The sequence below is a fragment of the Aulonocara stuartgranti genome (genome assembly GCF_965226115.1).
Source record: "Aulonocara stuartgranti genome assembly, chromosome: 15".
Classification (NCBI taxonomy): Eukaryota; Metazoa; Chordata; class Actinopteri; order Cichliformes; family Cichlidae; genus Aulonocara; species Aulonocara stuartgranti.
This window is the reverse complement of record NC_138951.1, coordinates 35,681,339-35,700,918: the sequence shown is the minus strand read 5'-3', so window position 1 is coordinate 35,700,918 and position 19,580 is coordinate 35,681,339. Positions and strand designations below refer to the sequence as shown.

The 19,580-nt window shown below is 41.9% G+C and overlaps 1 protein-coding gene across 2 annotated transcripts; it reads left to right on the top strand.

Annotated features, from left to right (window-relative positions):
* The first annotated feature begins 332 nt into the window (after positions 1-332).
* Positions 333-19,425, top strand: LOC309689617 (uncharacterized protein). Of its 2 annotated transcripts, none has more exons than XM_082506190.1 (10): positions 333-873; positions 994-1,143; positions 5,528-5,667; positions 8,603-8,701; positions 8,992-9,123; positions 15,953-16,039; positions 16,131-16,172; positions 16,275-16,337; positions 17,048-17,123; positions 17,237-19,425. In XM_082506190.1, exons 2-10 carry the CDS (start codon positions 1,074-1,076, stop codon positions 17,641-17,643), a joined length of 1,116 nt encoding a protein of 371 aa, XP_082362316.1. In that variant the 5' UTR covers positions 333-873; positions 994-1,073; the 3' UTR covers positions 17,644-19,425. The 2 variants fall into 2 exon arrangements, with proteins under 2 accessions (XP_082362316.1, XP_082362315.1); XM_082506189.1 differs by having other exon boundaries at positions 17,045-17,123.
* The last annotated feature ends 155 nt before the right edge of the window (positions 19,426-19,580 follow it).

Genomic DNA, 19,580 nt, shown 5'->3' with positions numbered 1-19,580 from the left:
TGAGGTGTTCAGGGCATGTCCCACCGGGAGGAGGCCCCGGGGCAGACCCAGGACACGCTGGAGAGATTATATCTCTCGGCTGGCCTGGGAACGCCTTGGTGTTCCCCTGGATAAGCTGGAGGAGGTGGCTGGGGAGAGGGAGGTCTGGGCCTCTCTGCTTAGGCTGCTGCCCCCGCGACCCGGCCTCGGATAAAGCGGATGAAGATGGATGGAGCTGAGATACCAGGTATCACATTAAAGCTACATTTAAACCACAAAGCTTTAATCTGCCAAGCCCAACATTGTAATTAAAGCATTTTAATGAGGGGTCCAGACACTTGGCATAACTGAATGTGTCCATCTTTTTGTTGACCGACTTTCATGAAGTTCATGTTGGTAGTTTTTGCATTGCGATGAGTACAAACAGAATAACAATTTTAAACGAAGGGAATCCTTTTGTGGTATTATGAGGGATTACATAACATCGCAATTAATATTTCATCTACTTATTTCTGAAAACATATCTGTCTGATATGTTTGTAAACTTTTATCCTTATCTTTCCTTTGTTTTCAGCATTTGCTCTTTTCTGGCTTCTCTCAACCACCCTTCCTGCAGAGTTTTTCAGAGAACCTCAGCTGTTATTTTAAGAAAATACCACCCAAATCTGTCCTTGAGGGAAAGGCATGACCTCACATTCATCCCCTGAGAGGGAAATTACCATGAACTGTCTGTCCTTCCTATTAGACCTTCTTCAGTCTACAAGGATTCCCATGTAATTGGGCCTCCCAGCGGATGTTAATATATCACCAGTGAATCTGCAGCCTGACCTTTGACTCTGAGATATTGCAGACAAGCCAAGCAGCAGGGAGAGAGCAGAAACACACTCTGAGCAGGTGAGGTGGATCAAAGGTTTTAGTCTTCTGCTTTTAGATTCAAAAAATCTACAATACTACCAGAAGTACTAGAGGGATTGTTTTACAAAATACCTTTGGTTTTCAAATTCTGTTTTGCAGCCAGCAATTGTGACGGGCTCACTGTTTTCACGGGATCCTCTGTCCTGCTTGCGTTGATTTTCTAAGCAGACGTCATCGTGATGGAGACACAGCAAACGGCTGGAAGTTTTCCTGCGCTGAGCCAAACCACTGTCACAGCAAGTATAACAGGTACAAGTGTTTGGTCTCAGCTGACCGTAAGGTTCAAAGTTAATAATGTCAGTAAAGAGTGCTCCCTCCAGAATGACGCAAAGCTGCATGAAAGGCTAACAATGCAAAGCGTGGATGTGCTTAGACTGTAAGCAAAGGCATATTTTACTGCTGTTCAGTTGCAGTGTGTGCTAAACGCCTCTGACTGAGTCTGGCTCTGGATCTATTTTCATCCAGGCTCTTCAAACTGTTTCCTCTAATCGCTGCACATTTGAAGCAGATACATAAAGCCTCAGAGACTAACTCAGTTCTCAGAAGTTATCTTCAGCTTTCACATCAGCTGCCCAGGTGAACTCCCTTCTGCTTGCTTATTTTTCCACTGGCATTGCATGTTGTGTGCCACAACATGTGCCACAGAGCTCATTTCCAGCTGGGCTATTTTGGGCTCAGCTGCCAAGATTCTGATCTTTATGGGATTTTAAAACTAAGCACCAGGAATAAACCTTTAAGTAAAATGAAAATCTTATGAGCTTTTAAAAACAGACTAGCAGTTCTGCCAAAGAGCCACTATTTACTTTAAGTTAGTGGGTCTAAATTGCACTTTCCATGCATAATATAAACAGCGCTGACAATATCACAGTATGTTTGGCTGTTAGTCCTAGCACAGTGAGTTTGTTGAGATTTGATGGGAACTGAAAGCTTTTGCAGGTAACGCTTTGTTTTGTTCTTCTGTTATGTCCTGTTCCAGCTGTGGGAGAAAAATATGAGCTTACACGGTGGCTGTAAATCATTTGGCACATTTCCAGCTGCAAGAAGCTTTCATGTGAAGCGGATAAATGTCTGTTTATGAGGTGTAAATTTCAACAGTTTAGGCGTTTCCATTTGCAAAGCAGCTGTGTGGTCAGCAAAATGACGGACCGTCAGAGGAACTTTAATCTCCGACAGTAGATATTACATAATCCTTTTTAGAGACGTCTTTGACACATTAACTGCCATCAAGAGCAATCATGATTTTATGAGAATATGATCACTTTAGACTGTAGCTCTCAAATAAAACCCACAGCCACTTTATAAGGTACACCTCTTTAACTGTTCATTAACACATATCTATTCAGCCAATCACACGGCAGCAGCTCGGTGCATTTTGGCAAGTAGACATGATCAAAATGAACTGCTGAGACTCAAACCGAGCATTAGAATCAAGCAGAAAGGTGACCTATGCGACTTTGAATGTTGGCGCCAGATAGTCTGAATAATTCAGAAACTGCGTATCTACTGGGATTTTTCCCATATGTCTTTCTCTGGAAAGGAGAAAATATCCATACAGCGGCAGTTCTGAGCAAAAGGGTCTTGCTGATGACAGAGGTCAGAGGAGACTGGTCAGATGCAAAGGGAGCCAAAAGCAGACTCCAAAGGCAGGCGGGAATAAAACACAAAGCACTTGAATGATGGCTAGTTTGCGATCCAAAATTAAAATCTGTGAAAGAAAAACAAATGTAATCCAATTTACTGCCAATAAATGGGAGAAGACAACAGAGACTCAAAGACAAAAAGCAAAAGGAAGGCAGCGCAATAAATACACAAAGGGTTCATTTGAGGAAATAGAAACGGGGGAAATGAGACAGCTGAAACCGACATGAATAATGACACAAAGGACGTGAAACTAAACGCAAGGACACAGGAGACAAATGCATACACACAATAACTTTACACTAAAGGAAACACAAGAAACTCTTTTTTTTTAACTAAGAGCATGAAAATAACTAACAAATCTTCTAAATAATCACAACATTGGGAAAAAACTCAAATAAAGAAAGCTTGTTACATAGTTGCATACAGTAGCTTGTTACAACCAAGCTACTGTACGCAGAAGAGCTCTGAACTTACAGTAGCAGACCACACCTTGGAGCCAAGAGCAGGAAACTGAACCACAGTTCACACAGGTTCACCAAAAACAGACAACACAAGACTGGAAAAGCATTGCCTGGTTTGATGAGTGTCAGTTTCTGTTGTTCACATGATAGGGTCAACATTTTGCATAAACAACATGAAAACATGGGGCAAACCTGCCTTATATCAACAGTTCAGGCTGCTGAACAGCTCGTTGATGTGATGGTGTGGGGGGGTATTTTCTTGGCACACTTTGGGCCCCTTATTACCAACTGAGCATCGCTAAACAGCCACAGCTTACCTGAGTATTGCTGCTGACCATGTCCATCCCTTTATAACTACAGGGTACAATGATGGATTTATGATCTTAGACTGGTTTCTTGAACACGACAATGAGTTCTTGGTACTCAAATGGGCTCCACAGTCAGCACAACATTGCTACAACTGACCTAAAGCAGCTCTGCATCTTTTGTAGTTAATATTTTCTAGACAAAGTGCTTTACAGTTTCAAATAAAACACAAGGCACAGAAAATCACAAGTTTTAAAGCCATGTGAGTTGCAGCTGATCTGGAACAAAAGCAATTTCTGAATAAATTTGCAATTAAGATTTTCGAGAAATGCAGTCTCAGTGATTCTGACTTTAATCAGAAGAAAACTATGTCTTAAATTAAAGTATCTGCCAAGTTGCGAAATATTCCAAGACTTTCACTCATTCGAAGCATGATTCAAAGCTCTTGGGAAAAGATTCCGGTCTACGTTATCAAACACTGCTTAAGTCAGAAGCGGCTAAGAGCAGAAGAGCAAGTGTGATTAAAAAGATGTCGGACCCTGAAGTGAATATTGGATTTCATGGGCTGTAAAGTCCAAAGCATTCACAGATGTCTGTTATCTGAGCCAACAGAAGCAACATATTTCTAAGTTCTGATCTTATCCAGTTCTCTTTTTTTTAACGATGCTATGACTGCTCAGCACTGGTATTTTCCTACGGTGTAAATCAAAGTACGACAGCCTGTGTTAGCTGGGAAATTGTTACCAAGCACCCCGATGAAGGCCACAAGTTGAAACAGGCTGGTCAAGCAGCAAAGTTTATACCACGAGTGTTGCAGGAGCTTCGACTTCTTTAGAGGACCAAAACTACCAAATTCTCACAAGAAAACTATAAATCAGAACTGATGAGTTCATGAAGTGTGACACAGATTGGTAGTTCAACTTTTATTTGCCAGTGTAGCTATAACATCTAAATGTCATCCACTGTAGCCGTTTATAGCTGGAATGTGTGTCTTCAAATGAACACATAGAAATAAAAAATTAATATAGAAGACTTGCACACAAGCTGGTGAAGTGAAAGCTCCTTATTGATTTGATATGTAAAGAAACCCAACGCACCTTTCCTAGAGGCCTGAGCATGTCAGTGCAGGGGTTGATCTGACCGTGTCAGCAGAAATAGTCCATTGACAACAACAGAGAGGTGAGGCATTTCTATACCAACGGCAGTGAAAGCTACCTGGACAATTCTGCTAACACGCTTCCTGTTTAGTTGTGATGCACTTTGTGATCTTTGTCTCAAAAGGTCATATAGAAATAAAATTTTACTTATTTATATTGCTTAATTTATGTCACCCATAGGGCATGAGTGGAGACTGAGTGGAGAGTCAGTCATGTGCTATGGGCTTCACGGTCACCAAATGTCAGCCCAGCTAGACACTGGGCAGGTTTCTGGGCTGATCTTTTGAGAAAAATATCCTGCAGTCCAGCATCAAATCAAGCCATCAGATAGCTGCGGCTCCCTAAGCCTGGTTCTGCCAGAGGTTAAAAGGGAGTTTTTCCTTCCCACTGTCGCCAAGGGCTTGTTAGAAGGGTCATCAACTGCTTTGGGTTTTCTCTGTATTATTGTCGATTGTTTACTTTAACATATAAAACACATTGAGGCAACTGTTGTTGTGATTTGGAACTATAGAAATAAAACTGAAATGAGCTGAATTGTGTTGATTTCCCTTTAATTTGTTGCCAGTCTGTAGCTTTGTGTCGGTCTGTTTGTGTTCACCTTCGAACTAAACAGTGACTAAAATCCCGTAAAACTGTTACGTGACGCAAATGAAGCCGTTTAGGAGTCGACCTTTGCTACAGTCACACTTTTGCATTATTGCTAAATTACCTGTTTCATGTCGGGAAATGGATTGAAACACTGACTCGGCATCAGTTAGATGCTTGCTCTGCAGTTTGCTTACACACAAGGAACGCCCTGTGTACACATACGCATAGTTTTAGATACATACACACAAATATTTACTCATATAAACCACAAATACTGCAATCTTTGTAAACACATGATTTGAAGGCGTGCGGACATCAAATACACAAATACACATAGGTTTTAGTGAAATTGTGACACACAAACATTATCCTAAATCCGTTAATTAACCAAAATATACACATGTAAGAATTTCTGTGCTCTCACACAAAATCATCCTCATAATAATTTGACCCTTTATGTCCTCTCTTCGTGGTTCCCAGGGGCTACCATGGTATCCATGGATACTATGTCTCGCTTCCACGGGGAAGGAGTTCGCTACAAAGCCAAGCTGATTGGCATGGACCCAGTACCCGACGCCCTCGGAGAAAAGATGTGCAGAGACTCCATGATGAAACTAAAGGTAGTCCACCGCCAAAGTAAACTGACTTCTGTCTGCTCTTGATTAAACTGGTTGATTTCCTGTAAGATCAATCTTCATTTTTTCACTTTATCAGAGAAAAAAATCAAAGATAAACACCAGACGTTTAATATTTCATGACTGCTGAGATTAATGTTATCATTTGGAGGTACTTGTATTTCACAGACCAATATTTTTTTAAGCATCACAGCAAAAGTATTTAAAAGCTACGTCAAGATCTGGGAGGATATATTTTTTCTGTCCTTCTGTCCATTTCGGTCAGCGCTCAGATGTCTCAATATCTAATGGAGGATTTGCATGAAAGTTATCACAGACATTTTTGGTTCCAAGATAAAAATGAAAAATAAGAAAGTCCTTGTTGTCTTGTGGTGACCCTTCCATCTAAAAAGAAAGGAATAAATCTTTAAAGTAAGTTAGGTGACAAGCAACAGAAAAGAAAATCATGTGCTATACTGTACTTAAAGATCCCAATCTTAAGTATTCAGATTCAGTGGTGTTGACAGTTAGAACTTACTTTCTGTCTTCTGTTTTAGTTTTTTAACCATAGACTGTATATAAAAGAAGGCCAAAGCCACTACACCGTTTGGTTTACTGACTCCGTTTTTGACTTGAGCTCTGCAGGTCATTATAAAGATCTGCCTTGCTTTTAAAGTGAAAACAAAACATCACATGTGTTAAGGTTAATTTACACCTCAGAGCCCTACTCTAAAAAACTGTCACAGCGAAAGAAAAGACACTAAACTGGCAGTTCAATTACAACTCAAACATTACATTACATTACATATAACATTACAGCTAACAAAGGCAGCTAGCCAACAAAGAAGAGCCACTCAGTGCTTCAGAGACAGAGAGTGAAAGTGGACAGTGTATCCATTTTTTTGTTTATTAATATAAAACCCATCTGTGAAGCCGGGGGCAGTACAGAAAGGACTCCCTTAGACTGCTTTTTAGTTTCAGTTTCCTTGTTTTCCACTGAGATATCAGTGTTATTAGTTAGCTAAATGTAAGTCTTTTAGCAGCAACACATCTGTACTGGCATGTGACGGTGCTGCACAGGCTCTAAAAACTAACTTTAACCACTTAAATCCAGCTCCATGCAGAGTGTTAAATCTATGGTTATTTTTAGAGGAAGCCTCTGTGATGTAAGTTAACACGTATTGTTTCATGCACATTTTTTATGCACTGTCTATGATATGAGTCATACGTAGGAAAAGCTCCTGATTGCTGTTTGTTTCAGTGGAAGAGCATGCATCAGTGAGTTCAGATCTTAAAGTTTTTCTTTGTGTTTGAGTTTATTTGCTAACTACAAGGTTTTAAATACTCACAGACTGCAGACTGAAAACTGTCAGAAACAGACTCGATGTGTAGTTTTTGGACCTTTGTAGACCTTTCTGATGGCATTTGAATTTGACAAAGCATTATTATTAAATATTTTTTAAAAAGAAACTCTTCCTTAACACAGTTTTAACTCTATGTTTGATGAATGAGCAGTGTCTTTGTTTTTTCAGAAAGAAAATGAGTTGTGGGAACATTCCTGCTGTGGAAAAATGGCTTGTAATGCCTCTGACATCCTGTTGACTCCTGACGTGTTCTTCTAATCTCAAAGGACTTTGCATGATGCAGTGAGAGTTTGTTTGGAGAAGCGCGCCACAGCTTTTGTAAAAAGTCAAAAAAGGGGGGAAACAATAATAAACGATAAACAGACACGGTCCACGGGGAACGGACAGAGCGAGGTCACAATCACTCAAAATTGTAATCACATTTGTGCGACCTGTCAAGACCGTCAGTGTCAGCATGCATCTAATGTAGTGTGAATAACTTTAAACTGCAATCAGCGATCACACACACACTGCTTTGAATATAAATGTTTATACCATACACAATACATTACAACACAGTTAGAAGAAACACACTACAGCACTGGTGTGAGTCACCGATCGCAGTCACAGGAAGGACATCATAGTAACGAGTATAAAAATACAGACGGCAGGAGCCAAACCACAAATCACTCAGCAAATAGAATCAAAGAGTGAACTTTGTGCAGGTAACTGTGGAGTAGCTCAGGATGTGTTTGACACAGATCTGACTGCTGTGAAGGCCAATTCAGGGTCTCTGGGTGATTGTTTGATAGCAACTGCAGAATCGCAGCTTTGCATATGAATAATGTAAGCTGTGTACAGTACTGTGCAAAGGTCTCGAGCCATGCCTGATGTTTGTCAAGACCAGTTTTAAAAAACCGCGAGAACATCTGGCTGCTTGGAAGTGTGACTCAAGACTTTTGCACGGTATACTTGTTGCATGTTTTGAGACCTATATATTTTATACAATTTAAATATAATAATTTATCAATAAAATGTGTATAATGCTGAGAAGAGGACACCTTTATGAAATATAATATAAAAAGCAACCTGCGAAAACCACCCAAACCACACACTCAGCAATAGCAAAGACAGCTTCCAGTAGGAAAAAGTGCTTAGAAAACCTACCCAGATCGATTGGGACTGAAACAGATCCACTGCCAATGTTTTTGTGGCTGTAAATCATGGATTAAAACAATTTCACAAAGTAAACCATCAAAGAAAACACTTGCTTTTTTGTTAGCAGCAATGATCTGTACATCCTGGTTTGTAAGAGGTCCTTTCAGCAGACCACTTCTGGCTGCAGATACAATGTTCCCTCCGGCTGTCCCGGCATGCTTACTGGTGGTGTTACATCAATCGTAGACACAATGACTGTGAAATATGTCAGAACTGCTCTGTCGGTTAATTCGTTTAGCTTTACTCCTTAATGTGAGATTCATCTCGCTTTTTATGTGTGCTCTGACTTATCTCATTGGAATATATGTCTGTCATTTCATGTTTACTTCTTATTCAGCTCACCTGTGCTGTGCTGTTGTGTGAATGTGTGTGTGCTAAAGGGCTTTGAGGTAGCAGGAAGGAAACAGGGAATCCACAAGAGGAGAATTTGGTTGAAAATTTCCTCCAGTGGCTTGAAAATTCTGGATGAAAGGACCGGGGTGAGTCAAGCAAGGGATTTCCCAACATGTGTTGTGTTGTCCTCAAATTGTAGCGCCCCCTTTAGGTTGATAGTTAGTCTTAAAATGACTGATTCTTCAGTGGACAGTTCATGCTTGGATTGCATAATAAAAGTATTTTATTACACTGCAGTTTATTTTCCAAAACTGGAAAATCTTAAGAGGTGGAGATGATATTTACACAAGTGCTGAGGATCAGTATCATAAAGCTGTTCTTATTTTGGTGGTTAGAGTTTCTTGTATAATAAATAAAAGATAAATCCTCATTTCAGGCTGTTCTTCACGACCATGAGAGGAGCAGGATCAGCTCTTTGACCAAAGATGAGTCTGACCCCAGAGCTCTGGCTTACATCTACCAGCATCAAGACAACTACATCCTCTTCTACATCAAGATGGCTAACCTGGTAACGAAACACAGTACTAAAGCAGAAACAGGTGGTGTTATTAAATACTGCTAATATTAATGCTAATACTGCTAATACTGCCACATAACATATAAACATTTAATAGATTATTATATAAAAATGATTTAATAAGTCATTTATTAGCAAAAATGTTTACTATAACTCCTCCAGTGGGCACATATAGCAAGTATAGTTGTTTAAGCACATAAAAAAATACTGAGCCACCGCAATGCAATTTAATGCTGACATGATTTATCAGCATTATTTAACTTCATTTAACCATCAAACCATCCATTCTCTTCAGCTTATCAGGGTCACAGGGGGGCTGGACCCTATCGCAGCTGTGAGAGGTGGGGTACAGAATGGACCAGTAACCTTCTGCTATATTAAAAAAATTAGATGAAATTCAAATGAATTCAATTTTATTTATACAGCGCCAAATCACAACAACAGTCGCCTCAAGGTGCTTTATATTGTAAGGTAGACCCTACAATAATACATACAGAGAAAAACCCAAGAATCATATGACTCCTATGAGCAAGCGCTTTGGCGACAGTGGGAAGGAAAAATTGCCTTTAAACAGGAAGAAACCTCCAGCAGAGCCAGGCTCAATGAAAATATACATTTTCATGCAGGAGGCATTTTTTTGCAATTTACTGCTCACAGTAGCAGTGCATGTTTGACAGATTCAGTCTGGACTTCTGTGCAGTGTATTTATCTGTGTAGCATTAAAGTTCATTCTAAATAAATACAGTTAGCTTGCTCGAGCAGCATTCTAAACAGCTGGTCCGAAACTGTTTTTATCATTTACGGAATATTTCAAAATTCAGACTAATGGTGTCAAAGCCTGAACTTGAGATGATTATTCATGCTTTTATTTCCTCCTGTTTAGACTACTATAGTTGTGTCTTTTTACTTGTTTTGTTTTTTTCTTTTTTCTTTTTTAGCTTCTCTTTTCTTTTCTCTTTTTTTTCGCAATGGGGCATCACACGCTGAGAGGCGTTTTTTCCATGACATGCAAACAAATAGGGTTTGTTTTGGTAAGCCCTCTGAGACTACTGTTCTGCTGTCTGCAGTCAGTCAAAGTCTTTATTGTGTGCAGCAATTTAACCACTAGTTGTGTTTATGTTAATGTTGGGTATTGTATGAAAACATGTCAGTTGATGATGAAATGCTTTAATTTAAGGGAGTTCATTTTGGGGGGATTCAAATTTAAAAGACAAAATGTTAAGAAGCACTAAAGAAATTGTCATGCATATCTACTTGTGATTTCTTCAGTACAGAGAAACCTTTGTGTTCACATGTTGTGGTGCTCAAGGGCAGGGAAAAGAGATAATTTACTGATACATATACATATGTAATACTGTGAAAAACTCTTGAGCCACCCTTGATTTCTTCATATTTTGTTGAAGAAATCAAGGGTGGTTTGGGGCAATAGCTCCTCAGGCTGTAGAAAAGTCTTTTAAAGATTTTCTTTGGACATTGGCTGCTTTTCCACTTATTTGCAGTCCAGCCTGTGTGCCTGAACAATGTCAGATGATTTATTCTGTTTGTTTGTTTGATCATAAGTTATAGAACTTATGTCTACACACAGCAAACAATATAGAAAGTACCGATTTTAATTTTTTTTTTTTTTTTTTTTTTTTTTTTTTTGCCTGTCCTGTTTGGCTCTTTTGCCATCAGAATTGTTGTCTAAAGGCAAAGAAAGATGCCCAACGGATTTACTTTACCAAATTGACCATCCCAGCCTTGCCGTAATGGTCCATTTGATTCACCTTTTATTGTTTCTTTTATTTTCACTTACTGAATACGGGACAGACTTGACTGGGGGAAAGAAGGGGAGAAAGAAAGAGGGAAAGAGAAACAGCTGAGAAGAGGGACGGGGGAGAAGGGCAAAAGACAAAAACCAACAGAACGGGCAGAGAAGAAAAAAATGCATATATCAATCACCTGGGTCACCTGCTGAGAAAGAAAAAAGAAAACAAGCAGAAGAGAACAAGAGCAACAGAACAAACAACATCACAATGATATATGGGAATATGACAGCAAATACCAAATATTAAACATCATTGTGCAGCACATAAGATCAACAGAACACAGTGTGCTTTGAGGTAGGAGCCAAAAAGGGTGTAGTTTGTGGGTGTGATCACCCGTGTGTACACCTGTGAGCATGGACGCGCTTGTTTTTTGTTTTTTAAAAGGTTCCTTCTTGTAATAATCTGCTAGAGGGTGTGGGGGGGCCACAGCCCCGTCCTCCAGGGCATGAAGCAGGTATGGAGGAGATCAAAACTCCAGACATCCAGAGGCCCCCAGAACACAAGAGACCAAGGAAGACCAACAGAGGGGCAGCCGCGCCACTGTCCCAGAAAGAGCTGAGGAGAGTCCCAGATGAGGGCTCACCCAGCAGCTGCAGAGCAGAAGCCAGGGGGAGTTGCAGTGACGCGCCCGTGAACTCCGCCGGCAGCCAGCCGCGCCTGAGTGACCGAGCCCTAGGCCGAGAGGCCGGGGGCACCCCACCTCCGAAGTGGCCCGAGCGAGCCCCAGGCTCCAGGCCCCGATAAGCGGCCGCCAAGAAGTGAGCCGGTGTGTACCTGGACGCCCATCCCCGGACACAGAGAACCACCAACGCACCGATGTCTGAGGGGGTCCGCCACTGGCAGGGGAAGTGGTGGTAGGGGGAGATAGGCCTCCAAACCTTGGAGGGCCTGAGATGTCCCCAGAGAGGTGGCGCCTGACACCCAACCTGACATATAGACACAGACATACAGGCACACACATATACAAACATCCATTCCCACCCTCATGCTCTCATATGCACTTACTCCACACTCAACCAACGTGGAGACAGACATAAAGAGACGCTGTACACACGATCACACTCCCCAAGCGTACTCTACAAACCGGGTCTAGGTACCCTTGCCCCTGGAGGGGGGAACTGCACCCAGACCCAGGTGGTGTTACCCTTTTCCCTGCGGTGGGGGGAGGCAGACCGCCCCGACTCCGCAGCAGCAGGAAGGCCCCACACTCCAGACCGCAGTCGGACGGCCAACTCCTCCTCCTAGCCCCCCCGCTCCAGCAGGTCGCAGAGAATGGGGGTGAGAGAAGACTCCAAACCTCCCTCCACCCGCTCATTGTAGTGTTGATGCATGTGTGTTCTAAGGTGCATTTAAAACCCAGGAGGGCATGGAGCTACCTGCCAGAGAGCAGCAGGTAAGCGCATGGTCCCTCCTGCTAGCCCTCAATGTCTACGTGTATTTAAAATTGAGAGGTGGGCAACGATGCCAGGGGTGGGGTGTACACCCTGATGGTACTTTGGATTCCGTGTATCGTGCCCACCCCCAAGATCCTATATGTATGTGTAATGAGAGTGTGAGTAATGTGAATGTCTAAGTTGTGGGATAAAATTGAGGCGGAGGCAGCCAGAAGGGGACGGGGGGGGGGGGGGGGGGGGGGTAGCCTCCTCTGCACCCTGGTGACATACCCCTACTCCAAGGTCCTGCATGTGTGGGTGGTTGTGGTGGAGCGGGAAGAGGGAGGCAGCTGGAGATGGGGAGGGAAGGAAGGGAGGGGCAAGTGACCCCTCCCTAGGGCCAGCTCCCCCGCTGACCCCAGTAGGCACCCCCATACTCCGCGACCCGCCAGGGAAAGGGGGCCCAGGCCCATCCAGACCGGGCCCAGTGCAGCAGCGCCTCCCGGCCCCACAGAGCCTGGGACAGTCCACCCAACCCCACCACAGAGAAAACTGCACCCACCCCACCATCCACTCATCTTCCAGACTACATAAGACAATAAACACCCAGGCTGAGATCTTCCTCCACCTCTCCTGTATCTCCCCCTCCTGCAGAGGGAGCTCCTGAGGAGAGGAAAGCTCCTGCAAGATGTGACAATCTCCCCCACCAGTTGAAGAGCCCCCCAGGTGGCTCGATGCACCGGCGGCACCCTGCTCCAGGGCTGGGCCCCCATGCACCCACCCGCCCACAACCCCGGCAACACACCAACCAGGACCCAAGCCCCCGAGGCCCGGTCCGGGTCCCAGCCCAGAGACGGAGCGCCCCCAGAACCTCACGCCCATCCCGGACCCACCCAGGGGCAGACAGGCTACCAGGTCAGTAACCCACGTCCGTCAGCACAGACCCTCCCCTAGCCCCGCTGCACGCAGCCGCGAGGAAACAGTCACCTGAGAGCCAACAGAGCCCCTAACCGGACATGACCGCTACCCCGGGTTGAGCCCCCCAAGGAAGATGCCTCCGGGGAACCCCCCGACGCCCTAAGCCTGTCCCTACCCCCACACCAATCACAACAGTGAAGGCGGGACCAAACTATGACCCCCCACCCCCACTAGGTGATGGAGCTGATCAAAGGAGCCCAGAGCAATTGATCTGATGTGGTGGCAGAGGCTGTATCAAGACTAATGTAATCTAATAGATAATTTCTATATTGGTTAGAATTAAGATTATTTTTATTTTTCCAGTTCATGAGGACTGTTTTCTTGGCTATGCATAGGGCAGTGAAAACCATATGGGCGATATTCTTTTCTGAAGTGACATTATCTAAGCTGCCCAACAAACACACTAAGGGGGAAGTTGGAATGTTACATTTCAGACACTTCGATAAGTCGTCACATATCTCGCGCCAAAACTTCTGAACTGGTGGACAGAACCAAAGAGCGTGGATATAATTGTCCGGTGAATTGGTTTGGCAGTGTGAGCAGTTGTTGGTAGACGTAAAGCCCATCTTGAACATCCGATGACCTGTATAGTGCACTCTATGTAATATTTTGTATTGAATTAATTGAAGACTGGGATTTCTAATTAGATGAAAGGTTTTTAAGCAAATCTGAGACCAGAAGTTTAGGTCTAAGTTAACTGATAAATCCGCTTCCCATTTTGCAATAGGAAGTGATATTGATTCATCTGTTTTAGAAAGCATTCTGTATATTTTGGATAGTAATTTGGGGGTTTTAAGAGTAAGAAATTGAACCACACTTGGTGGTGTTTGTAGTTCAACTTGACCCGGTTTAAATTTCTTTTTTACTATGGATTTAATTTGTTGATATTCTAAAAATCTTTTCTTGTTGATCCCATATTTTGTAACTAGTCCGTCAAATGAAATAAATTCTGTTCCTTCTAGTATATGTTCTAAATATTTGATTCCTTTACCACTCCAATCTGAAAAGTTTATCATATTATTGTTTTGTAATATGTCAGGGTTGTTCCAGATAGGTGTACGTTTGCATGGGATTAATGAAGACGCCGTCAATTTTAGAAACTCCCACCATGCTGTCAGAGAAGAGCTGATGTTGATGCTTTTAAAGCATTCATGTCGTTGGATGTTTGAGCTGATAAATGGTAGGTCTGAGATCTCTAGATTATTGCAAAGTGCTTGTTCTACATCTAGCCAAGGTTCATCTAAGAGGGTGTGTTTTAGCCATCCTGAGATAAACTGAAGCCTGTTGGCTAAGAAGTAGTGCTGAAAGTTAGGCAGTTCTAGTCCTCCTTTATCCTTGGTCTTTTGTAGTGTTTTTAAGCTTATACGTGGGGGTTTATTTTTCCAAAGGAATTTGGACATACATGAATCTAGCGATCTGAACCAATCTTGTGGCGGTTTAGTTGGGATCATTGAGAATAAATAATTTATTTTTGGTAAGACCATCATTTTTATAGCGGCAACCCTTCCCATGAGTGATATGTGTAGACATTTCCATCTAGCCAGATCATCTTCTACCTTCTTTAAAAGTGGGATATGGTTTAATTTAGTTAGATCTGCAAGCTTGGGAGAAACATTAATACCTAAATATTTTATATTTCCCGATTGCAGTGGTGTAGAAGAGGAATTATGGAAGGAGCAATTAATCGGTAGGACTGTAGATTTTGACCAGTTAATTGAGTAATCTGATATTCTTGCAAAAGAGTTTATCAATTCAATCAATTCTTTTTACTTGTTTTAACAAATCAGCCTTAAATCGTCTTCAGACTGTGCAGAATGCTGCAGCCCGTCTCTTAACAGGCACCAAGAGAAGATCTCATATTACTCCAGTTTTAGCCTCCCTTCACTGGTTGCCTGTAAGTTTTAGGTTTCATTTTAAAATTTTAGTTCTAACCTTTAGGGCCCTACATGGTCAAGCTCCCCAATATTTATCTGACCTGCTGAAACCACATTCATCTTCTCGAGCTTTAAGCTCATTAGATGAGAGACTGCTGGTGGTACCGCGCACTCGTTTTAACCCTCTTGAGGCAGGCGTTGCCGATTTGCAACAGTTAAAAACTAACAACCTGATTACCCCACAAACATATTTTATGAGGTTTTTTTTACTCAGAAGTACCACTGCAGGACTTGGTTGTGCATTAGCAACAAAAAGTTTAATTTGAGCCTGAGAGGGTTAAAACTCGTGGTGATCGTGCCTTTCAGACTTTGGCACCACGGTTGTGGAATTCTCTTCCACTGTCTCTACGCTGCACGTACTCCATTGATTCTTTTAAAAAAAAACAGCTTAAGACATTTTTATTTAGAAAAGCATTTGAATAATTTCCTCCTTTGTTTTTTTATTGTTTTATTGTATTACATTGCTGTTTTATTTACTGTTACATTGTTTTATATTTCCATTTCTTGTGTTGTAAAGCACTTTGTGATTTTTATCTGTGAAAAGCGCTATATAAATACATTTTACTTACTTACTTACATTCTCCTCAAAACAGGCATGCAAAGCAAACTTTAAAAAGCCAGCTCATCGTGAACGAGAATGATTGTCACTATAGTTTGTTTTGCATGTGGCTGCATTGGCCTGTTAAGAGTTTGCACAGCAGTAAGATGTTTTATCTGTGTCTCTCAGGCACATCCAGTGTTCCTCGACATCCAGGAAGTTTGTCAGCATGTGGACCGAGAGATCTCGCAGCAGCCTGCAGAGACACCAACACAAGTCAGAAAGAAGTTTTTTTTTGTCCCTGTGCTTTTGGTTGGTTTATTTGTTAGCTTTCACTCACCACTGTTGGTTTTTTTTTCTGTTTTAGGGCGCTTCTTTACTGGTTCTACACAAGAGCTCAGCAGCAGAGGTTCATTATTTTTAATCATCTTCACTTTTTCTAAATGAAGGTGATCCCAAATTTAAACAAAATATTTCTGTGTTTTTATACATGGACTTGCTTACTTTACAGGAACCAGCTCTTGAAGATCTGTTCAGCCCACGGCCAGATGTTTCATCACAGCAGACAAAGCAGGTATAAAACAACAATACAAGTTTTTATGTGAGATAACAGCCATATTTCACATGAAATAGCTGACAAAAGCAAGTGTCCAAAGTTGGGTTGAAATGGTAGGAGGCTAAGCAGCAGTGTCTCCCAGTTTCTGATTTTTCCCAGGGGATCCTGAAGTTGTCCCAGATTAGATATGCGATCTCTCCAGTTGATTGTGGTTTTACCCTGGGGTCTCCAAACCTCCAAAGGGAGGCTTGTCCGAACTCCTCGTCCCCTCTCTCAGGCTGAGCGCAGCCTGCCTGAGGAGGAAAGTCATTTTAGACACTTGGGTTCATGACCTTACTCTTTTAGTTATTCGTGACTATTTTTAGTTTAGTTTATATTATTTTCACAGTTAGTTTCTTTAATAAATTGTGATTTTATAGTGCTATATGTATACATCTTTCTTGTATACTTGTATATGATATTATTTGTATATTATACTTTTACAGGTGCTCACTGTGTTTAAGTTTAACTTTTTAACTAAAGTCTAGCTTTGATCCTAATTAATAATTTTTTTCACCCCCAGTGTCACTTATTAGTTTAGTTGTAGCTCATTATAATAGCTTTGGTGCAGCATTATGGAATCTCGCAAAATAAGACAATTGTAATACAACTACACTTCTGTCTCCTCACTTTTAGGTAACATGTAGGTGAGAATTTATATTTTATTCTCTCCTTGTTTCTGCCAGCAGCCCTCATCCACCAATGAGCTGATGGAAGTGTTTTCGACCCCACTGGGGGAGCCTCTGGCACAAACTCAGATCCCAGGTATCAGTAAACATAAGGACGCGTTCCTCTTAAAAACAGCAGATTTGTAATAACAGTACACCTCATAGTGTAGCGCTATTTGAAAAACAAAAACTATTTTTCTCCTCCGTCAGAGCCTCCACAGCAACAGCAAGTGCTCTCCAGCTCGCAGATTCTCTCTATGTTCCCCACACATCCTGTAGGTGGCTCTCCATACTCATCTCCCACATACCCTCCAGCCAGCATGCCTTGGGGCCAGCAGGTGCTTCCAGGAAACCAGTGGGCGGCCCCGTGGCCCACTGCGCCTGGCAACATTTCACCATGGGCACCACCAGGTGTCACAGTAGCCCCTACATTAAGCCAGGCTCCCAGCATGGCCAACCCTGTGCCCGGTTTCATGATGGGAGGAAACGCAGCCCCTACGCCCTCTGGTGTTAACAGCTACTCCACCCCTTTAAACTCCTTAAACTCCACCCCTATAGGAACAACAGCAGCGCCACTGTCAGTGTCCTCACCCTTGGAGAACCCCTCCCTCCTTTGAAATGAGTGTAGAAATATGAATTTATTGAGTTCATGTTTTGTTTTTAGAATTTTTAGTAAAAGAAAACACCACTACACACCTACAATGAAGCTCTAAATTATAGCACCAATATTCTTATATCATTCATTTTCTTATATATTTATCTACTTCAAGGGCTGCCATGAGATGAGAGGTGGAGAGGTTTCAAGTCCTTCACAGGGGCTAACAGAGATAGACAGACAACAGTTCGTGCTCATATCCACACCTACGGCTGATTTAGAGTCACCTGTAAACCTAAACCGACTCTAGAAGCCAGAGAGCCCATAGAGAACCACACAGGCACGACCATGAGCACGCAAACGCTACTCAGAAAGCCCCCAGACTGAGCCTGAATCCTCTTGCTGTGAGCCAACAGTGTTGACTCATTCGCCAATATTGTAAACTGAAGTACAGTTATGGTACAAAGTTTACATCCACTCAGCATGGGCATGAATATTGTGGTAATTTGGAGGTTTTAATCATTTATTTGAACAAGAATTGCGTGCACAAGTTTGAATTTATTTTGGGGGTGGGTTTCAAAAATATACATACACAACCATTAATATTTGGTGAAACGTTCCTTAGCAGGTTGCACCTCAATCAGACCCTTTTGGTAGCCATCATCAAGCATTTGGCATAATTCTGACTGGACATTTAACCATTCTTCTTGGCAGAATTCATAGACTTCAGAGTTCAGTTAATTTTGTTCGTTTCCTGGCATGGATCCACCTGTTGAGTGTAGTCCACATATTTTCAATAGGGTTGAGGTCAGGGCTTTGGGAAGGTCATTTAGCTAGCCTGCTTTATCCATTAGGATCATTGTCCTGTTGGAACATCCAGTTGTGTCCAAGTTTCAAGCATCTAACTGTTGATTAGAGATTAATTTGATGAGCTCAGAGGTAGTGCTTCTCCTTCATTATTCAATCCACTTTGTGTAATGTACCAGTACCATTTGCAGCAAAACAGCCCCAGAGCATGATGCTACCACCACCATGCTTGACAGCTGGTACAGTGTTATTAGGCAAAAAAGCTCAATCTTTGTCTCATTTGACCATAAAACTTTTCTCCAGAAACTGTTTGACTTGTCCATGTGGGCAACTGCAAATTTCAGTTGAGGTTGAAGTTGCCAGTTTTGCAGCAGGAGCTTCTTTCTTGATCAATACCCTCTCAGACAGCAATACTCACTTTACTGTGGACAGTGATGCTGCTGTTCCAGACGTTTGCAGTTCATGGCAGGCTTGAGCCTTTTCCTTTCATCTGAGGGTGACAGTTTGGGTCTTCTTTAGACCTTCACAAAGGGATGATCCTGGGATCATCCCTTTGTGAAGGTCTAAAGAAGTTAGAAATGCCCCATTAAACGTCTGGAATAGCCTTCAGAAAGCCCCGACTTTAAACGTCTTGAAAAGTTATGGACTACTCTTAAAATCCAGATCTTTGAACTCTTGTAGCTCAACATGGCAACAGCAAATAAAGAAATAAATATTACAATACTATTACTAACATTAATAAAAGCTTAAACAGACTAACAGACAAACTGTACAATTTTTATTTCTAATGAATATGTAATAAAATGTTTGTGCTGAACAGTGAAATCTGTCAATAAATGCTCAGAACTTCCAACTTTATTTTTTCATACAAATCCTGTAGTCTGTAAATTTATGAGGACTTGATGTTGATCACTTACCATGTTCAGTTTTTTAAACAGGACTTTTTGAAATGGACTGTTTAACCATTTGATTTGTGAAATTTGCTGATATCAAATGAATTCCGACTTTCTGTCTTGTTGAAAGGGATTTTGGGGAAGTTTTTTCTCCTTCTAAATCAGAGTTTGAGGAAGTCTAATTTACACATTATAAAATCTTTTTAAGAAACTTGTGACTTCCTCAGATTTTGGCTATGAAAAGACGGCTGACTACATG